The 14,900-nt window shown below is 34.5% G+C and overlaps 1 protein-coding gene across 6 annotated transcripts in view; it reads left to right on the top strand.

Moving 5' to 3' along the window:
* The window catches only part of Asb3 (ankyrin repeat and SOCS box containing 3), a 154,326-nt gene that overhangs the window by 99,454 nt on the left and 39,972 nt on the right, over positions 1–14,900 (top strand). For all 6 annotated transcript variants that reach the window (XR_011704343.1, XM_071601563.1, XM_027934293.2 and 3 more), the window contains 3 exons: positions 7,442–7,554; positions 8,168–8,303; positions 13,998–14,175. Coding sequence is in view for 5 of the 6 variants with exons in the window: in XM_071601563.1 (XP_071457664.1) it covers positions 7,442–7,554; positions 8,168–8,303; positions 13,998–14,175 (427 nt within the window). In the remaining variant the exon portion in view is untranslated. The remainder of the gene's footprint in view (positions 1–7,441; positions 7,555–8,167; positions 8,304–13,997; positions 14,176–14,900) is intronic.

The following is a 14,900-nucleotide window of genomic DNA, read 5'->3' as shown; positions in this document are numbered from 1 at the left end:
AACAGAACAATATAATTTTGGTCAAGTTTGTCCCAAGTAAGCATTTTTCAAAAGAGCATTCACTAAGATAATTATATTCTAAAAATATCTGATTTTTTTATAAGTAGTTTTTAGTTGTAGTTGACATAATACCTTTTATTTATTTATTTTTTTAATGTGGTACTGAGGATCGAACCCAGGGCCTTCCACATGCTAGGCGAGCGCTCTACCTGAGCCGCAACCCCAGCCCCAAAATATCTGATTTTTAAAAATTTACTCTTTAACAAATGCTATATTGAATAAGATTATTATTTACTAATAATAATTTAGTACTTAAACATGTATGTGTATATCAGCCCTTATTCTCCCACATGGAATCTTGAGTCCATTTCTTCATGAAGTCTTCATATAGGGCTTGTGACTGAATCTAATGTGTTACATACCACAAATGAGTTTTATCTTTGGTTGAAAGTCTTGGGTGAGACAAAGGGTACTTGTGGTTCTTCCAGTTCTCATTTTCAAATAATTGTTACGATGTATATGCCTACTTAGATTACTTTTTATTTTCTTCTTTTCCCCTCTAATTTAGGAAATGTAAAACTTTTTTTTTTCTTTAAAAATATAAAGTGTTTCCCAAGAAATTATTGTAGGAAATGATAGTCTCATGTCATTCTTACTTTCTTAAACTTTTGTACTGAAAGCTTCCTTCAGTACTATGATGTGTGGTTGGAGGCGCAGTGTTTCTACCCTCGGAGCTCATGGTTTTTCTCTTCTGCTGTCTCAGCTGGATAAAGTCTTACAGTCAATACCTGTCTGAATTGAAGACAGGATAATTTTTCCCACTTCTCTTTGTATCCGGGACATTTTGAGCTCTACCCCCCAAAATGCAGCTTATTTTGTTCCTATTCCTTATTTGTGGACTCTGGATACTGGTGAAATACCAGATATTATGATTCTTCCTTTTTTTTCCTTTCTAGGAACCCATGCTACATTTCTAAGTTCTAGATTTACACATTTCCTTTCTCTAATTGAACATTTATCACAAGACATAGTGGTTGCAACTGATGACATGGCTTCTTGTTTCCAATTTCAGACATATATCTTGGAAATAGATATTTTAAATTAAATTCCAATTTAGTTATATTCTAAACGTTAGACTGGTTCTGTCCAGTTGGGAAGGTGAGGAAGTTGAATTCAATAGTAATTCAACTGCTTAGCCAATCAGTTTTGCTTATCAGTGGAATAGTAGAAGTTGTAGCTGAATTTCATTATGTTGTCCTATGTTGATTTGGTGATTATCAGACCTTTGCACTATTAGTATTAGTTCCTGATACCAAGGGCTTACTATTTAATTGGAAATATTTTAATAACTAGAATTAGTTATTATACAAGGCAAGCTATAGTACAGAGAACAAGAGCAACAGAGTGTTATGAAGGTTAGCTTTGTCCCAGTTACTATTATTATTCTGTTATAGATTCATTTATTTTTTTGACTTATCTCCCTCTCCCCGTTTTTTTAAGTTTTAAAGTAGGTTTCAATTAATATGTATAAAATGTGACTTTAATATTACCAAGTAAGTAGAACATAGTTCAGTTAGATTTTTTTTTTGATATGTTTTTGAAAATTTAGTGTAGACTGTATGCACATTGGAAATATTTCAGATATTTGCTGGGGCTGTAGCTCAGTGGTAGAGTGCTTACCTAGCATGTGTGAGGCCCTGGGTTTAATTCCCAGCATTGACAAAAGAAATATTTCAGATACGTGTTTTGCGAATTCCCATATTGAAATTACCTTTATAATTTATGAAAGGCTCCTTTAAAAATTCACAGACAGCTGGTGTGGTGGCACATGTTTGTAACCCCAGCCACTTGGGAGGCTGAGGCAGGAGGATCACAAGTTCAAGGCCAGCCTCAGCAACTTAGCAAGGCCCTAAGCACCTTAGCGAGAACCTGTCTCAAAATAAAAAAATTAAAAGAGTTGGAGACATAGCTCAGTGGTAAAGCTCTTGGATTCAATTTCCAGTACCCCTCCAACCTCCAACAAAATTCATGGACAATTTTAAACATATACAAAAGCATAGAGGAAAAATATAGTAAATTGCCATGTACCTAACACCCAACTTTAGTAGTTGTCAATTCAGTATTAGTATTGTTTCTTTTTCAGTCTTATTTATTACCCCCACTCATTTTTTTAAGGAAAATCCCATTCATCATATAAAAATACTTGCATATCTATCTCCACAGGATAAAGATACTTTATTATAACTAAATTATCATATCTAAAATAATAATTCATTAATATCATCAAATATCCAGTTAGTATTGAAATTTCCTTTATTGTTATATATTTGTGTGTGTGTATTTCAATTTGTTGAAATCTTGATCCAAATAAGGTTCATGTAGTTTAATTATTTGATAAGTTTTTATGATCTTTTTTAATATAGTGCTTTATCAATTTTGCCTCATGTAATATTTGTTACCTGTTCATATTGATTCTGAAACAGTGTTCAAAGGATGAAAGACCATTGATCTTTTAAGTATCTGCCAGGTTTGATAGTGGTGTTTCAGAAAAATGCAGTTTACAAGAGTTGAGTCAATTTTCCGTTGTTCTCCAGATGCCATCTTGTGCACAATTACTAATGCTTATTTTTGTACATGTTACTTTAAGATTTGAATTGGGACATAACGATGATTATGTTACTGCTGATGTAATAACAATGGGGACATACAGTTCCCTGGTTTTGAAATGATTGGTCCTAGGCATTTGTGCCCATAAAATAATTTCTTCCTCTTCCTTTTTCTCATCTTTCCCCTTTCTTCCTCAAAATATTATATAATATTCTTCATATTTTATGATCATTTTCATATCATGTATAAATTAATTGTATTTGATAATATTCAAATATCAAAGAGATATGAAGAATTTAATGTCACAGGCAGTAGAAACTGAATAGGAAGTTACAGCTTGAGAAAAGGCCATTGAATTTGATGACCTGGGTGTCACTGATGATTATTATCAAGGGAATAATTACAAATGAATTATGGGAGTGAAGTTTGCATGCTACTTATGGATAGAGACTTTGTAAGGTCCATGAAGGCAGGAATTTTGATCTCTCATTTGCTTCTGTATTTTTAGTACCTCGAACATTGCTTGGTATGTTGTAGACAGTATTTGTTAACAGCTGATTGGAAAAATGGAATCAGTGAATGTAGACTTAAGGAGAGTGGTCTTTGGGTGAAGTTTAGTGGCAAAAAAAGTAAAAGAAAATAGCATATTGATAGCAGGGGTCATGACAAATTATTTGTTTTATTTTTAAGACAAAACCAGTTTACAGGTTGAACAGTAGAACCCACCAGAAAATGGGTGATATGAGAAATTAGAGAGGAGGCAATATAACATAAAATACCCTTGTGTAGTCCATTTCCACCAAGTTAACATCACTGATTCAGTCAGGTAGGGATAATTTGCTATCATTACTTATACATTTATCATTTCTCTCTATATGTTGGTAGGCAGAAGTATTCTTTTTTTTAAATATATTTTTAAGTTGTTGATAGCCCTTTATTTATTTATTTATATGTGGTGCTGAGAATCGAACCCAGTGCCTCACACATGCCAGGCAAGTGCGCTACCCCTGAGCCCCAGCCCCAGCCTGGCAGAAGTACTCTTAATGCTTTGGTATCCTTCTCTATGGTTCCTTCTTTACCTGTATCCCCACTGTCCCCATAGAATACAAAAATACTCGGTGTTATAGTTGCTTGATGGTTGACTATGTTTTGGGAAAAGATTTGCATAGTCTTATTTTAGATGTGGGATAGTTTCTAACCACAGTACTATACTTGCTTTTCTCAGAAGGATTGAGAAAATATGTAGAAAATAATGACTTCCTTTTTGGATGTGTACTGTTCACAGTGTTAGATCCCTTCTTCAATTTGATAAAGACAGTATTATTGCATTTCTTCCAAAGCAGAGATTTTGGTAGTAAATGTAAGCTATAAATATACTTTCATAAACTACTATTTCACAATTATTAATCATTAAGTTTATTTTATTTTGAAATAATTAGCAAGAGCTATGAAAATGTTATTTATTTGCTTATGTACAGGTTTCACTCTTGCTATTAGGAAGTGTTTTCAGTAGAGATCAGCAATTTTAATTTATAATATTAAAAGTGAAAACAGTTTTTCTGTCTGACTTCTATACTGTATTTAATAATCACAGTAAAATTATTTTCTTTTTTATAAGGTCAGCCTAACTCGTAGAAAACAAATTTATCTCCATCCCTCCTTCATATATCATCACCAACAACCTGATAATTTTCAACTCAGGGTCTGCCTAGCTATAGACTGATTTTTTGCAAGCGATCACTGCTAATGATAAATGACTTGGATTTGAAACAGATTTTCTTCCTTTTCTGACATGACATCCACTCCAAATTAGATTGACTTTAGATTGAATATAGAAAAATAGCTTGAAAAACTTGTTTTTTCCTTGATAAAATGCTTAAATATTAACTTAGAAATAAAGTAAATAATGTTAAACTTATTGGTTACATTTCTGAACCTGCCCAGAATGAGGGAATTTTTGATTAAAAGACTTCCTAGAGTTCTTATGAAGAAATAAGCTTTGGTTTGCATTAGTCAGTTTTTCACTGCTATAACCGAATACCTGACTAGAACAATTTAGAGGAAGAATGACTTATTTTGTCTCACAGTTTCAGAGCTTTCAGTCCACAGTCACCAGCTCCATTGCTTTTGGCCTGAGGCAAGGCAGAACATTATGGTAGAAGGATATGCCAGAGGAAAGCTGCTTTGGGACCCAGAAGAGAGAGAGATTGGGGTAGGGTGGGGGAAGGGCTGAAGAAGATAAACCTTTCCAGGGCACAACCCCAGTGATCTACTTCTTCCCCCTAGGAATACTTGTCAGTGTTCCATGTAGTCTTCAGTGGATTAATACATTAGATCATAAGGTCAGAGCCCTCACGATCCAACCACTTTCATCTCTGGACATTGCCTCCTTGGGGACCACACTTTCAACATAGGGAGATTTACATTCCAGATCCAAGCTATAAGTATAAATTCAATATCTAAAACTAATAGAATATTGCCAGGTACCATGACAAACACCTATAATCCCAGTGACTCAGGAGGCTGAGGCAGGAGGATCACAAACTGCCGCAGTCCGGCTGCAGCAGAATAATCAGGGGGGGTGACGAATAACTTGTGTACGTTGATACAGCAGGAGTGGGAGCCATTTATTGCAGGACAGGAGCAGTATTTATACATTCCACACAGCTTATCTAATTAGCATAAACTAGATACATCAGTCAACCAATAAGGAATCTCCACACTTAATGGCTCGCTTTTGTTACTTCTCAAACCATTCCCTCTGGCATTTTGCCAGGCACCATCCAGACTTGTTTACGAACTCTAACATTCCCCTGGCAAAATTCCAGGTGTTATTTTGACTTGTTTACAGACTCTAACAACAAACTGCAGTTTAGCAAGACCTTGTCTCAAAAACAAAACAACAATATAAAAGGGGTTCAGGGTTTGGGATGTAGCTTGGTAGTAGAGCACCCCTGGTATCCCAAACAAACAAATCCCCAGTATCACAAACAAACAAAACCAACCTCACTGCCAGTAAAAAACTAATAGAATATCAATGGCATGTTACTTATCTTCAGTAATAATGAGTATACTTCTTGCTTTACATTTTAAGTATTTTATTTTCCCCATTGTTTCATCTGTCTTAACATTTTTCAAGTGTAATTGTCATCCAGTTATCTAATGCCTTTCTTTTTTATGCCTGAAAGTTGTTGATTCCTATATTCCCATTTCCATCCTCTACTCTAGTAGGAGATACAGAATAATTGTTTAAAATAAAATATATACCCAAGCACATGAAGTTAGGCATTCTTATACATATCTCAACTCTATTGTAGATATTACTATTTCTCCAAACTTAAAATTTAATAAAATAATTTAATAGGTGTGGGGCTATTAAATTTTATCTTATTTGCCAGTGATTTATGAGTATGTGTGTTTGTGTATGTGTATACTTACTTTATGTAGCACTACATTAGTAACCCCTAAGTATCCCCTCATATGCAGGGAATACATTCCAAGATGCCCAGTAGATGCCTGAAGCTCTGTTTTCTACCCCCCTTCCCCGAAATGAAATGGCTAAGATTACTAAATGACTAATGGACAGGTCCTGTATACAGTGTGGATATGCTAGATGATTCATGTCATGGGAAGGAGAAAATTAACAGCCTGAGTTTTCATGATACCATTCAGAACAGTAAGCAATTTTAAATTTACACACTGTTTATTTCAGGAATTTTTCCATTTAAAATTTTGGGCTACCATTTACTGTGAGTGACTGAAAAGTGTAGAAAGTGAAATTGGATAAGGAGAACTACTGTATATAATTATATTCTGGCATTCTGTTTTTCATTAACTCCATGCTTAAACTCTTCCAGAATTATTGTCTTCTTCTTAGCAAAATTTTCTGGTGGATACATTGTGGAAGGTTTAGCCCTACTTGCTTGTTGTACCAACTGATAACATGTTCCCCCAAGTAGATTGTTCATTCTTACCAAGTAGGATTTATAAACTGTTATATGTACTTTATATTAGACTTAAATATACCTTGTTTTAATATTAAGTTACATATGTAAATGGAAGTCCAATATTTGTGTGTATCCTTTTTGGGGGTTATCTGTAGGCATATAAATTATTTCTTCGGAGCTTCTACTATACCAGCAATTGGGAGTAATCAGTTTTAGTTATCTAACGACAGTTTTTGGTTTATCTGGAGTCCCCCTTTAATTCAAATATATGAGAAGATTTTTATTGGTGGATATAAGAATTTTTTTTTAATATTTATTTTTTAGTTGTAGTTGGACATAATACCTTTATTTTATTTATTTATTTTTATGTGTTGCTGAGGATTGAACCCAGGACTTTGCACATGCTAGGCAAGCTCTCTACTGCTGAGCCACAACTCCAGCGCATAAGCATATCATTGGTTGTTCATGGTGGTGAAAAAATGTCCAAAATTGAGAACTTATCTTTCACTTTGTCAGTGATTCTTGTAATTTTTGATCAAATGGTAATGATAACAAACCTTTCGACCTTTTTGAGACTGTTTCTCCAGACTGGTACTATTTCTTCTGAACCATATTGTTTTCATTTTCAGAGAGAATGTTTGCTTTTTGTCTCCATTTCCTCTGTGTCTTTTAGCACACTATTGAAAATAATTTTGTATGTGCACAGAAAGGATTAGGTGTATGTAAATGAGTTTGGGTTAAGACATGATTTTGTGATAACTATTTAGGAATGGTCACAGCATTGTGAGTTCTGAGGTGAATAAGTGATGAGAACATTACCAAAGTGTCTAGTCCTATAAACATACCTTTTTGCTGACAAAAATTTTTCTGACTCCTGTGTATCGCAGCTGTTGAAAATGGACAGATAGATGTGTTAAGGCTGTTACTTCGACATGGAGCAAATGTTAATGGATCCCATTCTATGTGTGGATGGAACTCCTTGCACCAGGCTTCTTTCCAGGTAATCTCTGAATTTATTATTTCATTTCCATGTAAATTGTGTGTTTTACCCTTTCAAAATGACAGTTCTGTACAGTTTTTGCTTTCTACTTGCCTGTGATTTATAATGGTTAGTGCAGCACAGAAAAGGCAGTCTAAATGCTAATGATCATTCTGAATAAGCCAACTGCTATAGTAGCTGTAGCAACTTTGGGCTATAAGGATTATTTAAATTTTTCAAATGATGATAGCATAGTTAACAAACATCAGAATATATGGGATGTAAATTGATAAAGAGCAATGGCTTCTTTATAATGGTGTGTTTAGAACCTGTGTTATATCCTTAGTGCTGGGTTAGTAAATTAATTTTGCAAAATTTCATAAGGATTATAATCCCTAGAGATCAATATTTAATCTGTTTACATTTATTGGGCTAGCTAAAAGTATGGTATAATTTCATTGTTTGGTCATTTCCTTCCCAACCAATACAACCATAAATTGTTTCGTTGATTTTTTTCTTCTTCAAGTTTTCCTTTACTGAGAAGATTAAAAAGAAAAACAGAAAAAAATACAATAAGAAAAAAAGATACCTTCCACTTTTTTCCTTTTATTTAAAATATGAATCTGTGCTTTAGGAAAATGCTGAGATCATAAAATTGCTTCTTAAAAAAGGAGCAAACAAGGAATGCCAGGATGACTTTGGAATCACGCCTTTATTTGTGGCTGCACAGTATGGCAAGCTAGAAAGCTTGAACATACTTATTTCATCGGGTAAGATTAATTCATTAGCCTTTGCACTGTTGATCATAAATTTTAACTTTATATCTTCTTAGGAAAAATAATTCTTGACCCATGTATAAATAAGGTTATGAAATTAATGGTTTTATGTACATGGTAAATAAGCATATATATATATATATAAGTTGATTTATAAGCCTGATTATTGACTGTCTATTACTAGCAGTGCAATGCATAGGCTACTAATTTTTCTGTGTAAGAACACTCGTGTAAGATCTGTCACTAAAGCAGGTTTATTGGCTGCCGCAGTCTGGCTGGGCACAAATCACGAGCCACTCAAGCAGGAACAAACTTTATTTTTGAAACTGCCGCCAATGCCCCGTATGCTCCTGGGAAGATTGCCGACCTACCCACGCTGCGTTCTCCCTGACCCCCACAGGAAGTCCCTCCTCCGGAAATCCCTCCTACCGCACTTCCCCAACCAATGGGAACTCTCTAGGAGTCCCGTAGCAGGCCGAGGTGGACAACAGGAGTCCAATATCCATATGAATGCAGATCTTAACATAATCATATCATCTCAATGGCTTGCTGGAGACACCTTTCAACCAAAAATGCCATGCATCATATTACTTGGCTGTGGCTCTTAGCAATTGGCAGTTTGAATGATGGAGCTGCCTTTTCATTTAGGGACCAGAGCACTTCCAGCTTCCTAAGGTACAAGATTAGTTTAGGCTTAATTAATTTATTATATGGTTATTTTATATATTAAGCCTTTATATTTATGTTTTAATAATTGTGTATTTATTTGAATGGGTTTATTTCAAAGCATGCTTATACTTTATTATGTTAATAGCAACACAAGTCTGCTAAGGTTTTCTCTGTGATAACCATTACACATTTAGCATTGCCAGAGAGGATGATGCTAAGGGGGCATTCTTAATTTGTGTGACATTTCTGTGACTAGAACTGTTTGTTATTTGGGGCTTTTAAAATCTTGACTGTGTACTCTCAAAATTCTAATCTGAAGAAGCATGGATAGTAGTGGGGAGGGGAAGTATCACCAGATTTTTTTTCAGGCAATTTATTTCAGTATCTGGGCTTTTAAAAGTTACCCTCAAGCTGGTTATGGTAGTATGCAACTGTAATCTTAGAGTCTTGGAAGACTGAGACAGGACTGCAAGTTTGAGGCTGATACCAGCAATTTAGTGAGATCCTCAGCAATTCAGTGAGACCCTGGCTCAAAATAGAAAGGACTGGGGATATAGCTGAGTGGTAAAGCACCCCTGGATTTAATCCACCCCCCACCAAAAAAAAAAAACCAAAAACAAAAACAAAAAAGCCACCCTACCTTCAAACAGACAAAAAATATATTTAGACACCAGGAAACTGATTTTCTTAACAAACCTTCAAATATTTAGTTTTAAATATGGAGGGGAAAAAAGCAAATTAACTGCTAGTTTAAAATGTCTGTTATAAATAATGAACTTATAAATATTAGAGTTGAAAGGAAGTTCTAAAATAATTTCTTTCTTTTTTCTGGGGTGGGTACTAGGGATTGAACTCATGGGCACTTGACCACTGAGCCATATCCCCAGCCCTATTTTGCATTTTATTTAGAGACAGAGTCTCACTGAGTTGCTTAGGGCCTTGCTTTTGCTGAGGCTGGCTTTGAACTTATGTTCCTCTTGCCTCAGCCTCCTGAGCCTTGCGCCACTATACACAGCTCCAAAATAATTTCTTTAAATATGTTTTCTTTTTAGGTTAAGAATCTCAGGCTCCAAGTGTTAAGTGCCTTGCCAAAAATCTAGAAACTTATTTCCTGACAGAATAAGAATCAGGGTAGAAACTTTTCCTACCATGAGGCAGACAGTGGTTGGAGAGGATGGCTTTGGGGACTTTCTTAGGGTGTTGAGTTTCCCTTCTGATTTATCTGATTATGACCATCTTCTCCCCCTCCTTAGTTTTATCCCAGGCATCTTCAGCTAGCATAGGATTCAGATCTTCTGACTTCTGACGTTCCTTCCTTTACTCCTTAATACTCCTGAGGACTATCCTAATTCTATTAATGACTTCCAGTTCCACAAGTTTCAGTTATTAATGTTCAATTAATATTTTGAATAAAATAAGTTAAACTGCACCTCAGAGGTTCTCCCCTCATGCCAAGTCAACCTCGTCACCTATTTTTTTTTTTGTCCCTTTTCCTTCTTCTTCTTTTCTCCTTCTGAATTATTAAGAGTTGCAAGTTGAAAAGGTATTTAGGTATGTTTATAATGTAATTGTGTGTTTCCAGTTCCTTAAAGTGAGTTTCCTTTTAGTGAAATATCTGTTTTTTTTTCCAACTTTTCCTCCTGTAGTCTTATAGAAATGGGTTCCTTACATTTTCTAATACTTTGAAATTCTCTTTCAAAATGGAACATTGATTTTAAAAAAAAAAGTTAAGCAGGGCTCTTTTCTGATTTAGTCTTTTCTTTTTATTTTATTTATTTATATATGACAGCAGAATGCATTACATTTCTTCTTATAAACATAGAGCACAATTTTTTATATCTCTGGTTGTATACAAAGTATATTCACAACAATTCATATCTTCATAACTGTACTTTGGATAATAATGATCATCACGTTCCACCATCATTTAACCCCATGCCCCCTCCCTTCCTCTCCAACCCCTCTGCCCTACCTAGAGTTCGTCTATTCCTCCCATGCTCCTGCTCCCTATCCCACTATGAATCAGCCTCCTTATATCAAAGAAAATATTGAGCATTTGGTTTTTTGGGAATGGCTAACTTCACTTAGCATTATATTCTCTAACTCCATCCATTTACCTTAAATGCCATGATTTTATTCTCTTTTATTGCTAAGTAATATTGTGTGTGTGTGTGTGTGTGTGTGTGTGTGTGTATATATATATATGTGTATATATATATGTATATATATACACACACACACACAATATATATATATATATATTATATATATATATATACACACACACACACACAATATATATATATATATATATATATATATATATATATATATATATATATGTGAATTGTGCTGCTATAAACATTGATGTGGCTGTGTCCCTATAGAATGCTGTTTTTAAGTCCTTGGGGTATAGACTGAGGAGAGGGATAGCTGGGTCAAATGGTGGTTCCAGTCCCAGTTTTCCAAGAAATCTCCATACTGCTTTCCATATTGGCTGCACCAGTTTTCAGCCCCACCAGCAGTGTATGAGTGTACCCTTTTTTCCACATCCTCACCAACATTTATTGTGTTTGTCTTCATAATTGCTGCCATTCTGACTGCAGTGAGATGAAATCTTTGAGTAGTTTTGATTTGCATTTCTCTAATTTCTAGTGATGATGAACATTTTTTCATATATTTGTTGACTGATTGTACATCATCTTTTGAGAAGTGTCTCTTTAGGCCCTTGGCCCATTTATTGATTGGGTTATTTGTTTTTTGATGTTTAGCTTTTTGAGTTCTTTATATACCCTAGTGATTAGTGCTCTATCTGATGTATGAGGGGTAAAGATTTGCTCCCAAGATGTAGGCTCTCTATTCACCTCATAGATTGTTTCTTTTGCTGCAAAGAAACTTTTTAGTTTGAGTTCATCCCATTTATTGATTCTTGATTTTAATTCTTGCACCACAGGAGTCTTATTAAGGAAGTTGGGGCATAATCCCACATGATGGAGATTAGGGCCTACTTTTTTTTCTATTAGACGCAGAGTCTCTGGTTGTATTTCTAAGTCCTTGATCCATTTTGAGTTGAGTTTTGTGCATGGTGAGAGATAGGGGTTTAATTTCACTTTGTTGTATATGGATTTCCAGTTTTCCCAGCACCATTTGTTGATGAGGCTATCTTTTCTGCAATGCATGTTTTTGGTACCTTTGTCTAATATAAGATAAGATAATTGTAGTTTTGTGGGTTAGTCTCTGTGTCCTCTATTCTGTATCATTGGTCTACCAATGTGTTTTGGTGCCAATGCCATGCTGTTTTTGTTACTATTGCTCTGTAGTATCGTTTAAGGTCTGGTATAGTGATGCTACCTGCTTCACTCTTCCTGCTAAAGATACTGGGTCTCTTATTTTTCCAGATGAGTTTTATGATTGCTTTTTCTATTTCTATGAGGAATGTCATTGTAATTTTGATCAGAGTTGCATTAAATCTGTATAGTGCTTTTGGAAGTATGGTCATTTTGATAAGATTAATTCTGCCTGTCCAAGAGCAAGGTAGATCTTTCTATCTTCTCAGGTCTTCTTTGATTTCTTTCTGTAATTTTCATTATATAGATCTTTCACCTCTTTCGTTGATTCCCAAGGGTTTTTTTTTCCTGTGGCTATTGAAAATGGGGTAGTTTTCCTTTCTGAGGATTTCTCACTGATACACAGAAATGCCTTTGATTTATGAGTGTTGATTTTATATCCTGCTACTTTGCTGAATTCATTTACTAGTTCTAGAAGTTTTCTGGTGGAACTTTTAGGGTCTTTCAGGTGTAGAATCATATCATCAGAAAATATTGCCAATTTGAGTTTTTTTTTCCTATGTGTATCTCTTTAATTTCTTTCATCTGTCTAATTGCTCTGGCCAGTGTTTCAAGAACTGTGTTAAATAGAAGTGGTGAAAGAGGATATCCCTGTCTTGTTTCAGTTTTTAGAGGGAATGCCTTCAATTGATTTAGTCTTTTCTTAGTAATGGTTTTCACTTCTTTCTGAAGATGACAGCAGGTATTGCACCCACCTCTTGTAAGTAAGAAGATTCTAGTTGTCTAGCATGTTTGGAATTCCTGAAGATTCCATAGTCTTTTTTAACTTACCATTTGTATTTTGCATAGTTTTTATCTATCTCAGGGCTTTGGTTTATTCAAGGTGCATTTACAAATATCCTTTTAAATAAAAGAGAGTTTGAATTTCCCCATCCATTATGATTTTTCTATTGAGTTATATTCCATAAAATTTAAAATAATGTCATGAACATGTGGTAACACAATACTTAACATATTTAATACATTGTTTGCCAGTGAGAAAAGTTTGGGGTCTATTTTCAAAACTTTCACAAAAATTAAGGTCATTCTCAACCTTTTAAAATCTTTATACACTGGTATTGAAACAACTTGATTAGGTTTATGATTATAAAGTAAGCTCAGAAATCTATTTAAAAATACCTTTTTATTGTCAGCTTTGTCATGCAATAGTCATGAAGGAAGAGGTGTAATAAAGAGCATAGTTAATATTAATACTAGTTTTAAGTCATAGATTCCATGTATGTTTTATCTATTGGTAATTTTTTTCATGAATCTTAGCCTAAATCAATTAGTGGCATCTATAATGTCTCAAAACTTGGCCTTTTCTCATCTTTCTCAGTAAGTCTCAGAAATGTTACCCATATTTGATGGTTTGCATTTTACTTTTATATGTTTACGTTTTGAACCCAGAATGCTTGTTGGAGGAGGGATTGAAATGAAATGCATATTTCATTGAACAGGAGTTGTGTTTTAGTTAAAAATGAATTCTAAAATATGATTGTTTTCTTGCTGACATAAGAGCAAAAACAATATAAATAATTCCTAGCAAGTTAACAATATGTGTTTATTCAACAACATCCATGGAGAGAGAAAAGATGTACTGTCAAAACTCTTTTATGGCTGTTGCTTTGAATTTTATAATTTTTTTTAACATTAGTGAAGATATTCTCTTAAATGTTTTATTTTGTGTTAGGAGCAAATGTAAATTGTCAAGCGTTGGACAAAGCTACTCCCTTGTTCATTGCTGCTCAAGAGGGTCACACAAAATGTGTGGAACTTTTGCTGTCCAGTGGGGCAAATCCTGATCTTTACTGTAATGAGGACAACTGGCAGTTACCTATTCATGCAGCTGCACAAATGGGCCATGCAAAGTAAGTGTTAAAAACAGAAAATAAAAATGATCTCCTAATTAAAAGTTAATAAGGAATAAATCTGGGCCAGACCTTTTACCTCCAGGCAAAATCCTTGGTATTTCCCTCCCTATCCAATCTGCTTGGTGACTAGGTCTGTTCCTAATCTGTCCCTATGTTATCTTTAGCTCCTCTTGATCTTACTTTCCTTCCATGAGGCAGAATGGTTAGAGATGGGGTACATTCTGAGGCTTTCTTAGGGTGTAGTGTCTCCCCTCTGATTTCTCTGATTATGACCATCCTTTCTCCCTTGTTAGTTTTATCTTCAGCTAGGATTCTGATGCCCTCATTCACTTACATTGTCTCCATAACCCCAGAATGTATTTGAGCTTGTGACCCCTCACAATGGAGTCTTTCATTTGTATATGCTGAGTAGACCTTCCTATCTTGAACCCTTTGGTTGGAATTCTTTTTATCTCATCTTTCTTAAGAGTTCCTGTGAATTTATCGGTGTTTTCTGGGAAGAAAAAATCAGGATTTATAGGAATCTTAGAAACTGGTAATCTAGTTCTATAAGACTATGACTGCCTATTATATATAGACACCTAAAAGTTTTTTTAAAACATGTCTACAATCTTTAGAGTCATAATTCTACCATAATACTTTTTATAGCTGTTGTTGGTACTATTTAATTTAAAGAATAAAAAAATGGTCATTACTTTGTTTACATACTAGGAAAACAGAGT

This window comes from Marmota flaviventris, chromosome 14 (genome assembly GCF_047511675.1).
Source record: "Marmota flaviventris isolate mMarFla1 chromosome 14, mMarFla1.hap1, whole genome shotgun sequence".
Taxonomy (NCBI): domain Eukaryota; kingdom Metazoa; phylum Chordata; class Mammalia; order Rodentia; family Sciuridae; genus Marmota; species Marmota flaviventris.
This window is presented reverse-complemented; position numbering and strand designations above follow the sequence as displayed.